General features: G+C 40.1%; 2 protein-coding genes across 5 annotated transcripts in view; both read right to left on the minus strand.

Annotated features, from left to right (window-relative positions):
• TTC39A (tetratricopeptide repeat domain 39A) overlaps nucleotides 1-2578 on the minus strand; it is a 52790-nt gene extending 50212 nt beyond the window's left edge. Inside the window, exon 1 of the mRNA XM_079980374.1 lies at nucleotides 2066-2578. Within this exon, the coding sequence (XP_079836500.1) occupies nucleotides 2066-2118 (53 nt within the window). The 5' untranslated portion in view covers nucleotides 2119-2578. The remainder of the gene's footprint in view (nucleotides 1-2065) is intronic.
• Nucleotides 2579-3665: 1087 nt separating this feature from the next.
• EPS15 (epidermal growth factor receptor pathway substrate 15) overlaps nucleotides 3666-22797 on the minus strand; it is a 52565-nt gene continuing 33433 nt past the window's right edge. For 2 of the 4 annotated variants that reach the window (XM_079980276.1, XM_079980275.1), the window contains exons 14-25: nucleotides 22261-22422; nucleotides 20454-20651; nucleotides 18833-19030; nucleotides 17257-17337; nucleotides 16696-16786; nucleotides 14772-14807; nucleotides 13181-13311; nucleotides 12246-12315; nucleotides 10792-10868; nucleotides 9068-9230; nucleotides 8303-8469; nucleotides 3666-5836 (exon numbers count right to left, since the gene is read on the minus strand). In XM_079980276.1, the coding sequence (XP_079836402.1) occupies nucleotides 5690-5836; nucleotides 8303-8469; nucleotides 9068-9230; nucleotides 10792-10868; nucleotides 12246-12315; nucleotides 13181-13311; nucleotides 14772-14807; nucleotides 16696-16786; nucleotides 17257-17337; nucleotides 18833-19030; nucleotides 20454-20651; nucleotides 22261-22422 (1521 nt within the window). In that variant the 3' untranslated portion in view covers nucleotides 3666-5689. The remainder of the gene's footprint in view (nucleotides 5837-8302; nucleotides 8470-9067; nucleotides 9231-10791; nucleotides 10869-12245; nucleotides 12316-13180; nucleotides 13312-14771; nucleotides 14808-16695; nucleotides 16787-17256; nucleotides 17338-18832; nucleotides 19031-20453; nucleotides 20652-22260; nucleotides 22423-22797) is intronic. The other 2 variants (XM_079980277.1, XM_079980278.1) reach the window with 2 other exon arrangements.

A 22797-nucleotide genomic window follows, 5' to 3' on the forward strand; every position in this document is an offset into this window, starting at 1 on the left:
AGAACTTTGCTTCAGGATGAGAACAGAAATCGCACAGCAGCGGTGCGGCAGCAGCGGGAGGCCCCATTAGCTAAAGTGGTGCTTCAGGTTAAGAACAGTTTCAGGTTAAGAAAGGACTTCCAGAATGAATTAAGTTCTTAACCCGAGGTACCATAGTAATCCAAATATGAGCAGCCAACTCATGACTTGCCAAAACTAAAAAGAAAATGAACAATGGTCCCCCACAACTGTTAATTTTCTTCTCGGCCTTTTGACTAAGATCAAGTGTAATTTTCTTTAACTGTCTCTGTCATTTTAGCCAACTGAAAAGCTTATAAATAATTCAATAACAAATAAGCACATTAAAGAGATCATCAATTCTGGCATATCCTGTCCTTTACCAAGTCCTGTTTAACATTTAATAGGTCTACATCTCCTCCTGTGCTTTGTAGAAAGCTGGCAGCACATTCAACCTAAGCAGGCTCTCACACACAAACACACTGAGCTTTTGGCAGTGATGGAAGAGAAATATTCTAGGGTTTTAAAAAACTGGGTTTGTGGGACAAGGATGGAACATTGTTTCCAGCATTCCCACCTCCTGTCCCCCAACAGCAAAGCTTAGCCCTGAAAATATTTGAATTAAAAACGAAAAGGGTACCTTCTGAGCACGTGAAAAGTGCTTTCTCCTCATAACTTAGCAACCAGTTTCATATAGCAAGAATTTTGTAATTTGATCTGAACATACTGGAGACCACAATCAGAAGGTGGACACAGTGGGGCCAATCAAAATGGGGAAAACCTGGAATTGCCACCTTTTTCTGGATCACCATTCACTACCCAGTGGGCACAGGTCCAGACTTTAAAGCTCCATGCCCAAGTGTTGTTGTTGCTTTTCTCCTAGCACTTTCCCCGGGAAAACCTGTGTTTTACCGCTGAATTGGAGCAACAGCAATCAAGTCTTCCCTGGATTGCCGTTTGCTCTGATTCAGCAGTAAAATGCAGGTTTTTCAGGGGAAACCATCGATACAAGACAAAACAGAACAAAAACACTTGGCCATGGGGCTTAAGTTACAGAAAGGTAGATTTCAGTTGAACATTAGGAGAAACAAGGGGCAGACTTTGGTAATATGGCACCTGAGCAAGAACAAAATTTAGCGCACACACCCTAAATATTTCTTATTTTCACAATAAGAAATTTGCACACACATAGCAGGGACGTCAGGAATCCCACTTGCTTGCAACATTTATTTTCAGGCTGGCAGTAGATTCACCTGACATAAAGAGAGGAAAGTATGTACCTACAATATATGTCGCCTTAACTTACATAAAGTGGCAATACTGTAGTGCATCCCCTTTCACCTGCCATTTCTAAACATTTATGTAACCGCCTTAGGAATTTAGGAAGCTGACTTACACCGAGTCAGACTGTTAGTCCATCTAGCTCAGTAACTGGCAGCAGCTCTCCAGGGGTTTCATACACACTCTATTTCAGTTTCACCTCAGGGTTACTACCTTTCTTTTTTCTTTTTACATTTAATGCTTTTCCACACACACAAACCCCAGCAGTTTACAGTCAGGAAGCGGAGTGGGAAATACACTCAATCCACGTAACAATGCTAAATATGAGAGCCAGTGTGGTGTCGTGGTTATGAGTGTCAGGCTATGGGAAACCCAGCCAGATGGGCGGGGTATAAATACATTATTATTATTATTATTATTATTATTACTTGGGAGGCAAGGGCTCTTGGCCCAGTCGCTGCCTCTCAGCCCAAAGGGCGGTTGTGGGGATTCAGTGAGGCAGGGGAGAACCAGGCACACACCACCTTGAGCTCCTTTGGAAGAAAACACGAGAAATAATAATAATAACAACAACAACAACTGAAACAAACCAACCCATATTGGCTTCAGCAGCTACATGGCCCAGCCATGCAAACTTGCCGGCAGGTTTATTTGCAAATGTCGACATGCATGACGGCAACAGCTTCACCTGTTGGTTTCCTGCCTGCCAAGGCAGCTTGCTCGTGAAACACAAGCGCGCCAACCTAGCTAAACCGAAGGCGTGATCCACCTCCCCCAGAGTAAGTACCTCAGCTCTTTTTTCTTGCTGCTGCTGCTTCTGCGGCTACTTTGCGCGTCCATGAGGCTCCGCTAGGCTCGCCTCGAGATGAAGCGAGGTGCTGCTGAGGTAAAAAAAAAGCCCGCTCCGCCTCGATAGTCAGCGGCAAACTCATAACGCCGGGAAAGTGGAGGCAGGCGGCTCCAGAGCAAGGTCCCCGCGCTGCTGGGTGGCGGCTCCTCCCCTATAAAGTTGCCGGCCGCCGCCTGTTCCCTCCTCATCCTGAGGCCTCTCAGGCGAGCGACCGCCCCCTGCAGGTCTCTCGGAGGGAGCCGCGTACTTGATAAACCGGCATGATAAAGGAAACCAGCCCCAGCTGTAGCTCATCGCCTCGGGTCAAGGGCGTGGCGCCAGCTCAGGCAGGAGGGAGCTTCTAGGTTTGGGCTGGCAGGACAGGAAGGAAACTCCAAGACAGCCAGATGGGCGGGGTATAAATAATAAATTATTATTATTATCGCCAGGTTACTCCCAAGGGAAGCTGTTCTCCTCCTCCTCCCTCTTTCTTTCTTTTTTCCCCTTGTGCCCCCCCCCCATAACAATGGTTAAACCAGTTCATCCCTTATCCAAGGCTACTTAGATCTTGCAGAGCTTGCCCCCCTTTCCCAATTCTCTGCAAACGTTTCACAACAGCGATAACGTCTCCTCCCCTCTTCCCTTGCAGAATGGACACTTGCCACCTTTCTTTCCCCCCAACTCGCCTTCTCCCGCTTTCAGCCTCTCTATCACAGGGCAGCTTTGCCAAGCCTTTGCAAATAAGCACTTCTTCATTTATACATGATGCATTTTTTGTGCTCTTAAATATGTATTTATGAGAGTAGAGGCAAGCAGACACTGTCCAATTTGGAGGCTAGATCTGTATCAGAACTTAACCACAAATGATTGAATTCATGTGAATGACATAGCCAGGTATCGCCCACCGTTTGTTGCTGTTTCTATTGCCCCATGTAGGTTTCAAAAGCTTTGGAGATCGGGATCTATTTCTTGTCTGATGTCTAGGATGCTAATACCCACTTTGAGCTATTGAATAGGTAAAGGTAACGGTAAAGGGACCCCTGACCATTAGGTCCAGTCGTGGCTGACTCTGGGGTTGCAACGCTCATCTCGCTTTATTGGCCGAGGGAGCCGGCGTACAGCTTCCAGGTCATGTGGCCAGCATGACTAAGTCGCTTCTGGCGAACCAGAGCAGCGCATGGAAACGCCATTTACCTTCCCGCCAGAGCGGTACCTATTTATCTACTTGCACTGCATGCTTTCGAACTGCTAGGTTGGCAGGAGCAATGGGAGCTCACCCCGTTGCGGGGATTCGAACCGCCAACCTTCTGATCGACAAGCCCTAGGCTCTGTGGTTTAACCCACAGCGCCACCCGCTGTGAACTACAAAATCCAAACTCTGTACAGAAATAATACATTTGAGTAGCTTCTCAAAAAAAACATACTTTAGGGAATTGAAAGTTCATTTAAAATTCATTTTCAAACCAAAACTAAAGTTGTGATGTTTCATATCTGTATATTTCCACAAGACACTGTACAGTTTACTTAAAAGTAAAAACAAAAACCAGACGAAACATAATATACTTAAACTGTTTTATTCATAATTACAAGCTATTTTAGAATTTTTAAACAAAGGTCTATAAATAGAGGCTAACCCCACCTGAACAAGTTATTAAAAGCCTTTTAAAACTTTAACAGTAATGCCATTTAAGCTGACACAGCAGTGGTTTATTTAGAAGCCTTCGAGTAAAGGTTCTGTGATCAGTCAGTAACATGAAATGTAACATCAAGTGACTCAGAACTTTAAATCCTATACAAGAAAGCTTGAATATATATATATTTATATGTATAATATATACACACAGATATTGTATTGGTCCACAAAGTATACATTTAACAAAAAAAGAAAAATCTATGTAGTCCAGTTAAACATACAATATGCACGATTAATGTTAATACAAAATTTGGGTAGATAAATTATGAACATTAATACTTGCAAGAGGTTTTGCTAGGTTACTTTTTTGAGCAGGTGTTTTAAAATGCTCATTTCCTAGTGCAAAATTTTCTCAGAACTGATCTCAATTTATAGGAAAATTGAGCAAAAACTACCTTCCTAAAAAGTCTCTTGCAGCAGCATCCACAGGTAACTGGAAAAGTTTCATCCTGATAGTGGTAACTATGCAACTCCTTGCAGCAGAAGAAAAATCATTTTAAAACTCTTAATTCGAGGCACAAATACCACAGTGTTTTGGGAGGGGGGAAGCAGAACCACCAGTTTTGTGTGGCTGCAGCCTAACTATGCATGTATTGAAGATGGAAGTGAAACGAGTCATTTGGAATGAGTTTAACATCCTGCAGAACAGAACATATTAGATAATAACTTACTTTCATTAACATTCAATTTTGACTTCGTTACTATAAAAGGAAATTTATTTTTAAGGTGCAACTATCAGTTGGCATTCAATAAATTATACACAACAGCAATCAACTGTTGTAAACTATATCTTTATGTAGTCTACTTCCTACCCTATTTCAAATTCTGCTGTCAACTTGCCAATTTAAGTTGCATATTTCACATAAGAAATTGGCTCAATTAGCAGTGGGGCATCAGAGTTCTTAACAGTGAACTTGGCCAAACAGTGTAATCTTAGAAATCTCCTTGGAACAATCCTAAAAGGTCATTTTAAAAAACCTGATAGTAGGCAAAATGGCAGTTAAAAGTTTCAGATAACACTAGTTGCATCTGGAATCTAGATTTTCTGTTAGATATCCACTCTAGAAGAAGAGTCTTCATTAAAAGGAAGCCCACAGACATAAAGGCACTCCATAGGCTTAACCTCAATTATCATCATCTCTAATATATACAATAGATTTCTAATACCTGTGATAACCAGATCTGAACATTTTAGCAAGAAAGAAGCAGGATTATCAGCAAATTTTAAGTACATGAAGATTTGCCATAAACTACAGTTTGGTTGGCTACATGGCCAGATTTGATTACAAGGTGAAAATGTACTTTGCTAACTGGGCCACCTGGGAGATCTAAATAATTCGGTATTATAGTAATTGGCAAAATTTGGCCCTTTCGAAAAGAAAGCTAATCAAGACTTAGAACAAGCCATCTAATATTTTTAAGGGAAATATCAGTAACACATGACCTATCCATTTGTTTAAAGGCAATACAATGCACTCACTCATTTTATGTTGTTAGACACACCTGCACATTCTAGATCTTCAACACTGCGTAAGGCATGTATCAAAGGGGAACTTGCTTGGAGTCAGAATTGCCTTCTGAGATCTTTCAAAAATGCATTGCTGTGCCTTAATACAGATTTGTCTTTTTTGCATTATAAGAACTTACTTTGGTGTAATGGTTTATATAGTACACAAGAATATCAAGGTAAGTACAAATGGAACTTCGCTTTATTAAAAAAGAGTAGCCAGATGAGTTAAGTGAATATGAAAAAAATTACAAATAAGACATTACATTGCTCAAAAATCACATTTGCAGGAATTTAAAGCCTTTTGTACTTCCCTGTGCATAAGCAGCTTCTGATTAGCTATACACATACAGGGCAAGGGACAAATGGTTGTGGCAATTCTTCATGCTTCTGATATTTCAGATTTACTGAGTGCAATAGCTAGTTCTAAATCTTCTTGTTCTTGTTGTTTCAACCTTGCAAGACGCTCTTTCTCCTCTCTCTCACTTTCCCTCTTTGCCCATTCAATCATATCTTCTTCAGTAGGATACTAAAATAGAGAAACCATGGATTTGTTAACTGAGGAGGTAAAAATCAAGTGTTTAAAGAAGATTCTGTCCCCAGTTGGTTTAAATTATTGTTACCATCACTTAGAATTTAAATGGGTGTTTGGTCAGCATCTATGATTTATCTAGTTCATTGTTTCAATTGTTTAATTAAGAGGAGAAAAATATTTTCATTTGCCCCAAACACTCAAAGAAAATTGAAAGTGTGCATTTGATGTAGCTTGCAAAGATGTAAGTCCACTGTAAGAGTTTGGACTATAGGATCTTTGGCACAGTTACTTTAAACTGATAATTAAAGAGAAGGATTATATTATATATATATATAATGCTTATTTAAAACCACCCGACAATCCAAGTACACAGATTTAATTAAAGAAAGGCCTTCAAAATAATCAAGAGCACCACGTTACTGTTCCTCCCCAAAGGTTTACATCCCAGTGACCGTCATGCAATAAAGCAAGTTAAGAAATCCCAAGTCCACCACCGCTATGACCCACTGATTAACAGAGTAGCAAGATATAAAGATGATTCCGTTTACTAAGGAAAATGTTATGGTAACATATGACACAGTTCATTTTTTCAGGTGCTGGCACAGAGAGCCAGTGTGATGTAGTGGTTGGGAGTGTCAGACTTAGGATCAAATCCTCACTTAGGGTTCAAATCCTCACTCAGCCATGAAGCTCACTGGGTAACCTTGGGCCAGTCACTTACTCTCAGCCTAACCTACCTCATGGGATTGTTGTGACAATAACATGGGGAGGAAGAGAGCTATGTACACCACCTTGAGATCATTTGAGGCAAAGTGGGATATAAAAGAAAGAAAGAAAGAAAGAAAGAAAGAAAGAAAGAAAGATTTTACATAGCTGGTGTGCCAACTGCACTCATTCCTTAAAGCATCTGATTTGACCATCTTGATACATGTCTTAATTACATCTTGATTAGATTACTGTCATGTGTTCTATAGGAAGCAGTCTTTGAAAAGTAAATGCTACAGGGGTTCTAGAATGATACAGCCAGACTATTGATCAGGAGCCAGTTACTGGGAATATTGGTTTCCAGGGAGAATTCAGTATGCTAGTTATGACTTTTAAAGACCTGGCTGATTGAAGGACCACCTCCTCCAATATAAGTCTGCCTGGCTAGTAATATTTCTGAAAGCACCCTTTTCTGCATCCAGTCAACATCAGGTTTGCTGGGGATGCAAGAAATGGTCTTTTCAATGGCTGATGAACTCCCTTCTTAAAGAAGCCTGTTTAGCCTCCTGTCTAGTGACCTTCTGCTAGCAGATGAAGATGTTGTTAAGACAAGACCTTCAGGCTGCTGTGTGTGCTCTGCTGCTGGTGGCAGATAGCTTCATCTAGTTATGCCTTTAACAGCTTGCTTTATAAATTTTAAAATAAGTTTTATTTTGCTGTATTTTGTTTTGTCATTCCTCCTTGGGCTGTGCACAGTTGTAGGAAGGCAGGATAAAAACTGACATAAATACATGTTCTCACTAACTTGACCCAGAAATCCTTTACAGTGTTAATTGATTGACTGATTGCTCCATGCTTCCTACCTTCAAGTACTTGAAATTTAATTCTGCGCTCCTTGGAAAATAACATCTCTCTTTCATGTGCATTGTACTTGTTCGCTCATTTACAGATCACTCAGCACTAACAGGGGACGGGTGGCATGCCAAGTTGACAGATCTGTGCCTTATCTTGAAGTGTTCTATACAACGAGGATGTTTACTTTTGGTAGTTTCCCTTTTTATAATAGTTTATGGCTAGGGCTGTTCATTCCCTTGAGTCGGTCTCCTGAACAAATCCTTACCCTATTGTTTTGGCCTTTAAGATGCCTTGCCTACAAAGCCTGCTGCTGCATCAGTTGTCCCTGTGCCTGGGCCCTTCCCCCAGACTAATCTTACAGCAGAGGCAGCAGGCAGGGCCTAGCTGTATGGCTGGTTGCCAAAAAAGGAGCTCAGGGACAAGATTTCCTTGTCACACTATCAATTTGTATTTATGAATCTTGCAGGGGATTAAGCCTTCAAATGGTAGCTACAAGTACAATGTAAAGGTTGTGCTGCTTATTTTCTAACTGCCTAACTGTGACCTTAACATATGCTTTGAAGATAAATGATGCACTGCAGTTTGATATACTGTACAGACATTAAACCCTGAGGCACAATGTGTACTTACAGACTGGGAAAGGTAACAATTATTCATGTGAAGCTAAATAATACATAAATGTGCAACTAAGAATCTGCTGCAACTGGCTGCATTTGTCCCAGAAGGAAGTGGTAATGTACCCTTTTTTTTAGAGAGGCACTACTAACGTTAATATGTGCTACATCGTTGCATTGCGGTATGAAACCCATTTCACTCAATTTAAGTCTGGAAATGTTCACTGTTTTTCACAAAAATAAGTCATTAGAGTTAGCTTGATGCCTCCCCATCCTGTTTACTTACAGCACTGAAATTAGCAAAATTGCTGGTGTCCATCTCTTTGCACACACCAGTGGGAGCAAATGGGTCAGCTTCCTGTTCTTTGGAACCATCACAGCCTGGGAAGGGCTGGAAGGGATCATTCAGTTTAAAGGAATCCGAAGACTCCAATTTGTTGATAGGCCTTTTTCCTACATCAAAATAATCACTTTAGCATGATTATGAGTGTGGCAGAAATATTTATCCAGTGTACAATAGTGTTTTAGGTTACACCATCTCATTATATAGCCAAAAAACCCCCACAAAAAATCCTTAGTGCTGGTAGTCATAATCTGATTTAATCTGATTTCTAAAACCTTTCACGTTTTTCAGGGTTTGTTTGTATGTACATTCTTCCCAATTTTTTCTCCATTTTGTAAGTGGTTCAGTGTGGGCAAGAGACAGTTCTTTCATTCAAATTAAAAAAAAAATGCTTAATTTAATCTTATTTTAAAACTGGTTTAAACCAGCTTGCTTTATCAAATTCAATAAACTACTCAGCAACCAGCTTCTACAGTAGCACTGTCAGAGCAATTTAAAAGTTACAGCCTCTCTTCCAAATTTATGGCTCCCAACATGTATCTAAGTAAAGATTACCTAAATTAAGAAGGACGACTTAAAATTATGTAAGAAATAGAAGTAGTATAGGAATTAGTTGGTTACTAAATTAGAAGCTCTTTGCTCTCTTACAGCCATAAAGACATCTTTAAACCAAAGAGTAGCACACAGACACTTAGTACTGGTTCTTACCAGGTGGGGGAGGACAAGGTCTGGTAGGTGTTCCAATTTTAGGAGGCAAAGCAGGAGGTACATCTTCATTTTTGGCTGGAGGTTCCTCAAACACATTTTTAGTTATGACCACATTGTTGACAGAGCCTGTTGTAGATGAACTAAATGGATCTTCATTATTTGCCTAAAAAACAAACAGACAGCAACAGGTTGGACTAGATGATCCTCAGGGTCCCTTCCAACTCTACAGTGCTATGAAAAACAGGAAAAGCTACTGTTTTGCTTAACAACATAGCTTGCGGGGAGGATGTGGCTATCATTTTCGTTTTCTACCATAAAACAGTCCTATTCAAGCGCCATAAAAACACAGGAGTTCATGCACTGGCAAATTGCAGATGTCTGCAGATGTTCATGTACTTTTAAATTATATTCCTGTGCCATGGAGAGTAATGGCAGGACCAAAAAATGCACTTTCATTTGTGCCAAGCAGAGAAACACAGCAGGCTACTGTCACGCGACTGCCAAGGAACCCCTTGGGGGGGGGGGGCGGAGAAGAGTCAGAGCGGGAACAGTCAGAGGGAAACAGAGAGGAAGTGACTGAAGGGGAGGAGGGAGAGAGCCAGGAGGCGGGAAGGCTCTCCGATGCTGAAGCAGAGCCCTAGCAGTGCACAGGAAGTTCAGGAACAGACATAGAGCCTGTGCCTGTGCCGTCTGCACAGGAAAGGAGAGGGTTAAAGCACAGGGACCAGAGACGTCCCATGAAACTTCCCCGCCTTTTCTGTTGGAGGAGAAGCCGGAGAAGACCACTCCCCAAATCTGAACCAGTTGATTCGGACGCATGATTGTAATGTGCTGCTTGTATATATGTAAAATAAAGAACTGTAAAAATATCTCTCTGAGTGAGCAGAGGGTGTTTATTGCGAAGAGCATACACAAGCCATCACTAAACGCTTTTGCAGGCTAGTAACTTTTGTGGTCTTGTATACAAGCTGCAGTAGTCAGAACTAGTCACATACATGCTCTGTTGCTCTTATATAATTTCACAGCAGTTAAAGATGAGGCTGGATTCGCTGCACAAGCAGCGTGATCACCACAAGAAAAACAGAACTGTGTGAGAGCTATTCCATGTATAACAACATGTGTGTGGAGTGACTTTCACATGACACAGGCATCTGAAGGCAGCCCTGTTTCGGGAAGCTTTTAATGTTTTATGTTGTTGTTGTTATTTAGCTGCTTTGCCTGCATTTTGGTTAGAAGCTGCCAAGGGTGGCTGGGGCAACCCAGTCAGATGGGCAGGGTATTAATAAATTACAATTATGATTACGATCGGAGCAATTTTCATTTCTTGAAAGCTAACTTGCTTACTTGCTTGACTACCCTGCTGTTGAGAAGAATTGAAATATAGCAGCTTCAGAAACACTCTAAAAAGATATATAAATCTTGGAATGGAAACAGAAGAAAGTAAGGTAGTCAATGAGACTATGCAAGCGCCTATACTCATAGTAGGTGCAGTTTTCCATTAATTGAATTGTGCTCATGGCAGTTCACAAAGCAAGTAACCTCAGAAATAATGAGGCTCACAGTAGCTTAAAAAGGGGAATCAGTCTGAGAAGTCATGACCTGTTGATTTAGATTCAGCATCTGCTAAAGTTGTGTTTTGTATCCTCGTATGTAGGAGCCTCTAGTGTGTTGGTTACTGCAGCAATTTTATCCTTTTTCCACAGGCATTAATCATTTCAAATTACCTTTGACAATGTGCTGAAGTCAGCAAAGCCACTTCCAAATGATTCATTTCCAAACAGAGAGGCAAAGGGATCTGTAGCTAAAATAAGCAAAAGAGAAGAAAAGTTAATTCATTGACTAACAAAAGCTAGACAAGAGAGGAGATGAGTCTATTTTACATTGAATCTTTTGGATCTTACACCAGTTATAGGCAACACCCAGTTAGGGTTGATCACCACCATAATCTTATTTATGTTATGTTTTTGGTGATTTTATATTATAAACTACCTTGTGATCTTTGGATAAAGGGCAGTATAGAAATTTTAGTAATAATAATAATAATAATAATAATAATAATAATAACTATAATTTAAACTACAAGGTGGTAAAAGAACTCAGTGTAAGTAAATTCACAAGGTGGCATAAATGTTACTCAAAGTTCACATTCAAATTCAAACCAATGAGATTTGATAAGGATCAAGCCTTGTTCACTACAGTACTGGATACATTGTTAAAGAGCAATAGTTAGAAAATAGTTTTGCAGAATTCTTACAAGACATGCAGACCTCATCGAAGTGTTATAAACATGATTTGAAATGAAGTCTCAAGGTGGGTGATTCTTTTACTTTCTATATTTCATAGAAACTATACATAACTCTTCAGTGTCCCAGTTTTGGTAACTGAATGGTAAGCCAGGCTATTATCAGTGAAATAAACCTCTGACTTCCGTGCCATATATTTAGCAATGCATTAGTACATTGTCACAACCAAGAATATAAATATTACCTTGCTGAATCAGATCAAAAGGTGTATCTACTTTTACAAACACACTGGGAGGGCATGAGGGAGACAGCCACAATCCCCTTTTGCTCCCAGAAACGGGTACATCTTTATCCAGGTTTGCAAATTAAGTTTTAGCCCACAAAAATAGTATCAGCCATCCTGTTTATACCTCTATGTCAGTCATTTGAACTGAGTGGCAAGCATCAACTTCAATTGTTTCCCATAAGTTGGTTATCTTATTTGTGCTCAACTAAGCAGACAAATGGTCATTTACTAAGCTCTCTTCATTATGCATCTAACTGAAATGCATTTGGGTTCTCCTGTCAACTCAATCTCTGTTGCAACACTAGATCTGCAGCCACAGAAAAGCGTTGTGGGATGATTTTGTACAGGTTTGTACAACTTCAGTTGTGTTAAGTTGTGTTCTTTGCATGTGCCTGAAAAGCGCCTTTCAGACATCACAGCAAGGCTCATTATGTATTAACCATAGCTCAGAACCCAAATCATGAATTTGAGCTGCCAAACACAGACAAGTCATAGTTTGAAGGTGTTTATCTGCTTTCATTTTCAGTTTGTTAATTCCTATCTAAGCACAGAATTTTCCATGAGGAAAAACGTTCAGTTCAGATATTATGCTAATCCATAGGCCATGATCACCAGAAGCCACAGCTTGAGAACCCACTTCAAGCCTTACCTGTATCACTTGATGTAGTAACAGCAATTCCACCAGGAGCAAAAGGATCATTATACTTCAGTGTTTCTGTCTAAAAGTTAAAATCCATTAAAGCTGTTTGCTTCAAACCATCAAGATTCTTAATTAGATAAGCTATTATTTGACAAAGGGTCATTATTTTTTTTTAATAAAATAAAATCCTATGCTAATGTCATTCCTAATTATTTGCTGAAGAATACAGAAAATATTAGTTTTGCTCTTAAAAATTGCATCAATCTCCCATGAAGGCAGAGATTTCTTTCTTTAAGAAACCAATCACCCATTAGATTGAACATTCAGCTGCCCTTGTGCCTTTTAAAGTATATTCCTTCCAGGCATTGTTACTTAAACTACCTGGAAAATTACTTTCAAATCAGTAGTATTAAACCAAATGTTTTGTTTGAAGCTGCCAGGATCCAGAGATGCTTATTAAGTCTCAACAGAACCTCAGATAAATTGCTGGCTAAGTCAACCAAAGCCCAGCTGCTATCCATGCAAAGTTTTTAAAAACACAAGCACCCTGCAGAAATCACCTGAACTGTTACACAGTCAAGTGCTGGTTATATTATGTTACATCTTTCATGGATCAATGTAGCTACCAAGTGAGTAAACCCTTCTTTAAAAATGGGAACTGGGAACAGTCATTCTGAACATTTCCTGTTACAACACCTCTCTATTTATTCATTTCCAAATATCTTATGATCTAATATTTCTAGTCTCTAGGTGAAGCACTTCACTTCAAGATGTCATAAAAGAATGGCAATACAGCTGCAGAGATCAATTGCCAACAGCCTATTGCATTTAAAACACACATGTTCATTGAGTTAGAGAAACTAGCAGCATTCCCTATTTAAATACTATGGTGGTGCTTCAGTTCAATACCCCAATAGATGTACATGTACTTCTTCCAGACTTACCGTGGAATTATTGCTGTTGCTGGTTGCACTGAAGGGGTCAATACTTCCAAAAGGATCTGTGGATGATTGCTTGAAAAAGGATTCAGCTGCAAAAGGATCTGAACCTTTAAAAGGATCACTACCAAAAGGATCTTAAAGAAAACCAAGTCAAGATTTACTACTGAAGTTATGTTTTGCATTCACTTGCTGAAAAAGTTTTGCATTCTCTTATAGAACTATGTGCACAGTAATCTTGCTCATTTAAGTAGTGCCTATCTACTACAAAGCTCTGTTTTGCACAAAGGCCCAGTATAGGGGCTAGCTTGTTATATGCTTCCTCTCACTTGAAGCGCTCACCTAAATATGGCTTACACAAAATGTCAATGTAAGCAGTCCTTGCCTTCTCTGAGTATGCCCTTACATGAGCATATGCTATGACATGTTTGGATATTCACTCTGCTAACAGGAACTTTAGCTACTGCTTCAACTACCTCTTCTGCAGTCCATGGCACAACATAATTGCTTTAATAATAATAATAATAATAATAATAATAATTTATTTATACCCTGCCCATCTGGCTGGGCTAATATCATTTACTGCCTGAATCACACATTAAAATTTGTTGTTAGTGCTGACACAGAAAAAAGCTAGGGCTGCTTGCATGTACAAGAAACACATTGTATAAATACCTTCTAACCTCTAAAAGCTTGAAGCAGGAAGAAGAGTTAAAAAAATAATTAGGAAAATTTGAGGATGAATGGAGGGGAGAGGTAGCATTCTCTAGGAACATCAGCTTGGCAGAGGGTGTATGTTCAGCAGTTTTAAAAGCAGAGAAGGTAAGAACCCAAGAACCCACCTTCCTGGATCAGGCCAAAAGCCCATTTAGTCCAGCACCCTGTTCTTACAGAGACCAGCTGGTAAGCAGAACCAGAGCACAACAACCCTCTCCCCACCTGCAATTCCCAGCAACTGATCTTTATCCTCTATGAAGATGGCAAAGATGACCAAACCATTAATCAACAAAAAGCAGAAGGGAGTAAACATTATGAAAAGGTTCTGAAGAAAATGTTCTACAATGATGCCTTCAATGCACTGGGATAAGAGAAGGAAAACAGATCTCATGGCAACAACATTTAGAATTTTCTAGCTGCTTGGTAAGCTTGGACTGGATGATTCCTGAATTTTCCCCTCCCAAAATCTGTTCACAGAACCTCTGGAGAACTCCCTTCTGCTTCCCTTAAACGGTACAAATAGGCAAGTAATAGGATGCCATAACCACATGCCAGTTAGTAGAAGATGTTGGGTCTCAGCCTCAAGCACTTCCTAGACAAAGCACTTTCTGATGTTAGGAGATCTGTGTGCCCAAAGTTGGGTTACTCCTTGTTCTAATAAGCTCAGCATTTCCCATAGCTCCCATAGCAAAGTGAGCACCCTTGTGTTGCCTAATGTAATTGAGTTCTCCATCACAGGTAACATTTGTTTGGGAAACCTGCTAAGGCTGAACTCATATAGAGCTCCAGTTCTTCCATTTCTACTCCAAATAAAAAATTACAGTCCCCAACGAGTTCCTCAAATGTCCTGCTTGTGCATTAAAAAAAAAAAGTAACTCACCAATCTTCCCAAAAGGGTCATCCTTGAAAGGATCACCTATTTTAAAGAGTGAAACATCACATGTAAATACTTTCCCTAGCACTTGTACAGACCTTTAGGGGCAAAAACAAACCTCTAATTACCTGTGAAGGAGTGTCAAATGGTTCTGTGCAGCTGTATACAACACAGGCCATATATGGGGTATTGAGGGAGCTCAACCTGTATTCCCACTCATCTAAAAATTTTATCTGCCCTTCATCCTCCTTTCATTTCCTTCACCTAACTGTTGCAGAAGCTGTCAGGTATGTATGCTATGAGCTTCGACATCAAAGGACATGGGAGGAATTGCATCCCTGCACAGGACCACTTGAACAGCTCCTACAACTAAGTGCAACCTTGTTTTCTTCTTCAGTGCTCTCATACAGTTTCAAAATGAGATGAGCTTGCCTATTAGGAGTTAAGGGAGAAGCATCATGAAAAGAACAAAGGACTGCTCACTTTTGTGGCACTGATATCTATGGGGCTGGTTTGATCCTCTCCTTCATGTGACAGCTCTCTGGGGTGGCAAGGACACACACACTTTTATTGAAACCCTGGGAAAGGCACTGGGCTATTAAAACATTTCTGTCCCTGCCATTTCTCTGCTCTAAATTCCCAGTTCTTGAAAAGGTCTTGGCTATGCTCTCCCTCCCACACCCCAGAGTTAGAGCACTTTGATATGCATTAGTATGCAACACACATGGTTAGGCCCTCACAATCTGCCAAGACTCACCTCACAAATGCTAACCACAAGATGGTCAAAACAGCAATTCAAGAGTATCAATATTTTAAAAGAACCATTTTCCTGCTGTTATTTCCCTCATTTAGTAAGAAATATTATAGCCAAATACACATCACTGCATGGTAACCACAGAGAAGGTTCTGCATACCAGTTATTTTACTTCCTGAACACAACAGTCTATCAACAATGCACATACAATTTTGAAAACTGGAGAAAGCAAGGGGGAAAGGTGATGTTGAGAAAACAAAGCAGAGCTAAAAGGAAAACCTGCCCAAGGTAGGGTTCCTTCCTCCCCCACCTCCCCCAAGACCTTTCACTTGAATTAGAATTTTCACTGAAGTTTTCCCCTTATCGTTTGCTCATTTATTTTTATTCTCATTTGTCTCTTTTGTTTCATTTCTATATTTTATTGTATTTAGCTGTAAACTGCTCAGACAGACTTAAATTGAACAGTACCAGAACTGACCTAACATTTTAGAATGAAATCCAAGCCTTTAGAGAATATCAATTTGTACCATAATCTACTACTGTATATATTTTAGGAAATGATGTGTCCATTTGTTTATTTGTTCTCTCTATGCCCTTGTATGTAACACCTCTTGAGGGTTCCTGGGAAGGGGGCAGCACTCTTAATTGACATTTGGATGCCAAACAACATTTTGAATCAAGATGGCAGACTGAAATCTGATTTTGGTGTGACTTTACCCTCTCTTGCATAGGTTTAGCCACCTCTCAAGATATCATCCCAAGGTGGAGGTCCACACTGATTTTGGGATACTGGACTGAAATGTGACTTCGGTGTTATTTCACCCATTTTTTGGCATGATGGGTTCAGAATCACTTTTTGTTGTTGTTTCTTCACATTCCCAGACAGTGCTAAGCACTCCACGCCTGTGTGTGTGTGTGTGTGTGTGTGTGTGTGTAGGAGGGCAGGAATATCTATTGCTACCTATCTATGTTTACATAACCTAATGGAAATTCAGCTTAATGACATTAAACACTTTTTTCAATGAATGGCTACATACATATATTGTTTTATTTGCATGGCACCTTTCCATAGTTAAAACCATGCTCAAGTCAACCTACATGAAGAACTTACATAATTACAGATAACACAAAAGTAGTCATAAACAATAAATACAAACAGAATGAAAGATAACTTACTACCAACAAAGGGGTCAGCCTCAAAGAAGTCTAAATTGGAGCCTTCAGCCTGATCAGAGAGCTGATGGGATTCTTCATTAAATGGATCTCCCTAGTAGGAAAGAAATATATTGCACAACTGTACAAATCTCTTCATCCCATCTGTGACGTCAGTAATTACACTTATTTTACATACATGGAATTAAGTATGAGAGGGATGCAACTTCACGGGATCCATACCACTTTCTAATTGTCTAAAGTAGAATTCAATCTTTCACTCACTGGGGGTTGGGAGGGAGAGGAGAAAGGATCAATTTCCTCAAATTCACCCCCACCCCCAATAAACCCTGCTTCATTTGGTTGGAGATAGCACAGAAGTCTGCAGGAATCTGCAAGAAGAATGGGAAAAACTCAATGGATAGACAGTTCCATTTGCAAAAGGGCTACTCTGGATCCAAGTCAGTGAGTCAGCACCAAATTACTTCACTAACCTGACACCCATTCCTGCAGAATTAAGGAATGCATTAAGTTTCATACAGTACTATATGTAATGAGGCATTTTAAAGTGCTCTACAAACTCACTTTTTTGGTAACATCTGGTGGCACAACCTCCGCTTCTTCTGCTTCTGCTTCTGCATGTGTTGTTCCTGGACTATTCCTGGCCTTTTGAGGGGGAAAATATGTTTACATATACAATGATCCATAGAATTATTCACAAAACTGCAGAATTGAAAGGGACCATGAGGGTCATCTAGTCCAACCCCCTGCAATGCAGGAATCTTTTGCCCAACGTGGGGCTCAAACACAAGACCCTGAGATTCAGAGTCTCATGCTCTACTGACTGAGCTAAAGTTTCTGTTTACACTGTGATAGTTAAGAGACTGAAGTAAGAAAAGACACGTACTAAAGGTAATGATTTCAATTTGTGAACACATCTAACCATTAGTGACAAGTCTATATAGCAATATTGTTTACAGAACTGCTGTTCACAATCTGTTCATTTCTGGCACACGTTCACCTGCAATACTAATGCTGATCATGCTAACTCATGTATTCTTTTAAGAAGTGAACCTTGTAAGCAACAGCTAACATCATCCTTACAAGCAACTACAAGTAGACAGTGGGCAAGCACATTATATAAAAAGGGATGTGCTATATTGTTTCTGAAACATTTGAGAATTACATCTGGAAAGGACAATAAGACACAAAACCAAACCAACGTTATTTGGTTGTATCCAACATAGGTTTTCCTCACAGTATATCCATTGAAATTAATGGATATGATTAACTTAAGTACTTCAATTTCAATGGGTTTACACCGAGTAGTACTAACACTGGATACGACACATTCTGTCCAGTAATAGATTTAGATTGCCCAAAACCATGAAAAGTGGCCAATTAAATTATCACTAAGAGCTGCATCAGAATACTTGGGGCCAAAGCACTAAGGAAATTTGCATATTTTAACTGTATTGTAACATTTCCCAAAGGTGGGTGATGCTATCAAAGTTTAGTTGGGATAGGTTGCAATTAGATGTAGACCAGGCAATGAGCAACCTGTGGCCATTCAGATGTTGCTGGACTCCCAATTCCCATCAGCCCCAAACAAACCAGCATGGCAGTCCATCAAGATCTGGAGGGCCACAGGTTCTCCATTACTGATGTAGACCAACCTCAAATGATAAAACGGAACTTGGAAAGAGCTTTAGTATATGGACTTAAGCATTTTACCAGTTCTGCTATTTCTGATGGCTTGAGAACATTAAAGTAAAAAAGGTTTGCAATCCTGAGGGCTTTAAAAAAAAATGAAAAATACCTTCAATAGAATGGAACTTTGGAGGGAGGAAACCTATGGTCTCATACACTGTGGCCTCCTCCCCAAATATCATTCTGAACACTGAAGTCTCTGAATAGCGTTAACAAATACAAGAAACTGAAGTAGCACATTCCCACAAATCTCTATGAACTAGTTGGCTGAGGGCAGCATATTGGAAAAGGATAAACAATGCACCAATCTATACAAGCATCTCAATATAATAAATCTTGACTTTTGAACAGAAACCTTATTGGCAGATAAGCTTGCTATTTTTGTAAACTCAAGCTTGATAATGTGCTTTGCATCTAATTGTTTAATAAAACAAAAAACACCAATACTCACAGGAGGTTCATGATTTATTTGTTCAGAATCTGCTGAATTCTCTCTTTCGGCATTTTCATTAAAGTTAGCAGTTTCACTGCTGCTGTTGCTGAGGCTTGAATGGTTGCCATTTCCATTAAGTAGTGTGTTCTGTGGCTGAGGCTCCCAGTTAAAGAGGCCGTTTTCCAACTCTTTGAGTTCAAATAGTTTTGTTTGCACCTGTGAAGAGAAAACAATAAATATACTTAACAACATAAAAATAGCATATGCAATGTTCTACCCAACTCACATATTTAAGGTATTGCATGCCTCTTTCCAGAATCAAGTTTTCATTTTAGTTCCTTCCGTGGGATGTTAAAAGGCTGCAGTGAGCAACCCTCCTATATTTCTTGCAAATACGTCCTCTATCCGCCCCCCTCCTACTTGAGTAGGAACTCAAGTACTTCAACCTCTCAAAAATGAGCAAAAATCAGGGTGGTCCTTAATCTGTAAATATGCCACTTATACACAATGCTCAATAGAAACTCTGATCACTTGGGCAATTTGCTTTGCAACGCCTGTTTTGACCAAGCACAATTTCTGCAACGACTATAGTACTCTTTTGCACATTTCTCAGTATTAGGTACTTCAGTGTGGAAAAAATGCTCCAGTAAAAAGGGAAGATTAATGCTGCAGCATCCTAACATACTACCAGGTGATCCAAGAAAAGTATATTTTGCTCCAGGTTAGACAGAACCCAGAACTACAGGAATTAAACAGCTTGAGCTTCAGGGGCAAGTGCTTCCCACCCTTATCCAGTGTGGTTGCAAGGAAAAGATTGGAAGCATCCTACGGTTTGTCACTAGGTCTGAATCAGGCCAGACTGTATTGAGTTTAAAAAGATTGTCTGTTTCAGGGATGAGGAACCTCTGGCCTCCCAGATGCTGTTAAGACGTCAACTCCTTTTAGCTCCAGCCAACATGGTCATTGGCTAGAGATGATGGGAGTTGTTGTCCAATGACATCAGGAAGACCACAGGTCCCCTACACCTGGTTTATTCAAAGAAGCCAAACTGCAACAAGTGACTGTAAATTGGGGAATACTCTTACTATCTCAACAAATCCCCTCTTTAGTGGCGAGCAGCTACACAATATAATTTTATTTCTACTCAGCCCTGTCACCAAAGAACTTCCTTCCTTTGTCCCCACAACCACACAGACAGGTATGTCTTTCTAAGGAACAGTGACAGGCCTAAAGCCATTCCATAAGCTTTGTGGCCAACCTAGGATTTGAACTCATATCTTCCTGGTCCAACTAATGCACATGACAACTATGAATTTAAGCTTTTCAAAGGCAAATAAAAGAGCTAGTTAGAATGTCCTAAGTAATGGACTGCCATGGGCACAGTTGAGGCTGCAAAGGAACAATCTGAAGCCTTAAAGAGCACTCCTGATTGTTCTGTGGCAAAAGAGGGAGGCTGCCTGCCACGTGTATGTGAACCTCTACCTTACACACTGCTCTTTCAGTTTTAAATAGCAGAGTTAGTTGTGATAATCCTTGCTAAATATCAGTGAAATGGGGGCTGGGGGGCTGGTTCAAACAGCAAAATTTGGGGACGGGTAGAAAAGGCAACAAGGAAAAATGGGTTCTCTTATTTTCTTACTGAAGTGATTTCTTGTTGTGACTCCTGAAGACCCTCCTGAAGAGGCCCCAGCTGCAATTTCCCCATCTCGACACACTTCTCTAGCTCTGCTGTTTCCTGCTGCAGCCTGCCAAGCTCTTCTTGAGCTTTATTCAAGTCATCTTTATATGTGGAGATTTTGCACTCCTGATCAGTTATTTCTGCCTTTAGTGACGAGATCTGCAGAGCAGAAAGCAAAATAAGTTAGAAACTAAAACAACTTTGCCCCAAAATATTTTTAAAAGTAGTATGTCTAATTACAGGTACAGCTTAATTTGAATTGGTGAATATAGACTCCATAAGATCTGCCTTTAGGAACAGATGATGCTAGTTCTGGTAGTTTCCGGTTTCAAAAAATTCCATATTACAGCAGTATGGCTATTTACTATGGAAGAAGTACTTGCGGAAGCACGGTTTTCACTGCATAAATAAAAGAAAGGAGCTGGACTGCATAAACACTATTCCCACTATGGCATCTGAATTGGTCGGTTAAAATGCAATGTTCCTGATCTGCAAAACCAGTTTGCAGAGGATCAGGAATGTGTTGCTGTCGGCCTCCTTCATCTTTCGCAGACTGAAATTTATTCCCATTTATTGTTGTTTAAAGAAGTCATAGTCTGTCCCCTTCAGATGCAATGGAGAATCATTGCTTGCTCAAGAAAGAAAAGGAACAGAAAAGAGTACAAGTGCAAGTAGCACATTCCTGATCTTCCACACCATGATTCTGAGGATTTGGCGCATGATTCTGAACTGAGCCAGTGACTTTTCAAGTTTACTCATTATTAGATTTTACCACACCTGAGCACACTACAATTGAAAAGTAGCTAATTTGGTGACCTGACAGTACCTGGAGAGCAGAATCTCCATCAGCTCTGACCCACTGACTCCATGCTTGGGCTTAGCAGTCTGCATAACATCTGGAGAGCACTGCATTGCTATGACAGGGTTAGCCAAACCCCAACTTTATATTTATTTCTTCTTTTTCTTTTGTAGGAATATGCTGTTATGTTTTAGAAATGAATTGCTTTGGGCATGAGACTCTTAAGACTGCGCCCATCCAAACTTAAAGTAAAGGTAAAGGGACCCCTGACCATTAGGTCCAGTCGTGGCCAAATCTGGGGTTGCGGCGCTCATCTCGCTTTATTGGTCGAGGGAGCTGACGTACAGCTTCCGGGTCATGTGGCCAGCATGACTAAGCCTCTTCTGGCAAACCAGAGCAGCACACGGAAACACCGTTTACCTTCCCACCAGAGCGGTACCTATTTATCTACTTGCACTTTGACGTGCTTTCGAACTGCTAGGTTGGCAGAAGCAGGGACTGAGCAACAGGAGCTCACCCCGTCGCAGGGATTCGAACCACCGACCTTCTGATCGGCAAGTCCTAGGCTCTGTGGTTTAACCCACAGCGCCCCCCGCGTCCCTTCATCCAAACTTAGGCCAGCATTAATAGTAACTGACCTTAAAACAGCACCATAACCATGTCCAAAATGTCTAACATAGCTTCGAGGAGGAGCCTACAGTGCATGTTCCAAACAAGGCAACAATATGGATTCTTAGAAGGATATAGCACCCATTGAAGCATACCAATATCCCTTCCCCTCAATTTAAAGCTTAAATCTGAAACAAATTTAGTTATCTTCAGTCAATTGTTCTTTATAATGTGAGAACAGCAACATTTTCCCATTCCAGCTATTTTCTTTTTCACATCACATATATATATTACTATTGCTCCAGTGAAGAGTTGCAAAAAACTTAGGGGAGGTTTCACAAGTGAGCTACCACTGCCTACCAAATCAGCTTCTTCAGCACATTTCTGCCGGATTACATTAAGTTGCTGTTCTAGCTTGGCTTTCTCGTCATCAAGATTATTAAGGATTTCCTCTGCTTCCTGCTTCTGAGCCAACAGCGCCTGCAAATTATTGCTCTCCCTTTTTACTTCTTCCTGAAGATCCTGGAATTTTGCAAATAAGTTTTTTTTTTTAAAAAAAGCATTTAATGTATTCATGTCCATAAAAAGTATGACAGTTTGAAGATTTAGACCATATGATATATGTAGAAAAATTGAAGGGGTGGCAGGAGGCAATGGAAAAATCCAAGAAAACAAGACAGAAAGCATATAAATTGTTTTCTATGACAAAAATGAAGCAGATGATGTTTATGTCACACATTCTTCAGAAAGAAGAATTGTCTATTTTGACACAGAATTAAAAATAATAACATGAAAAGGAACAAAGTAAGTACTGTAACATGTTCAGAAAAATTGTTAGCTGATATCCCAGAGATGCATTTTAAACAAAAGGACACATTCTACTCATGTAAAAACACG

Source organism: Podarcis cretensis (assembly GCF_951804945.1).
Source record: "Podarcis cretensis genome assembly, chromosome: 6".
Lineage (NCBI taxonomy): Eukaryota > Metazoa > Chordata > Lepidosauria > Squamata > Lacertidae > Podarcis > Podarcis cretensis.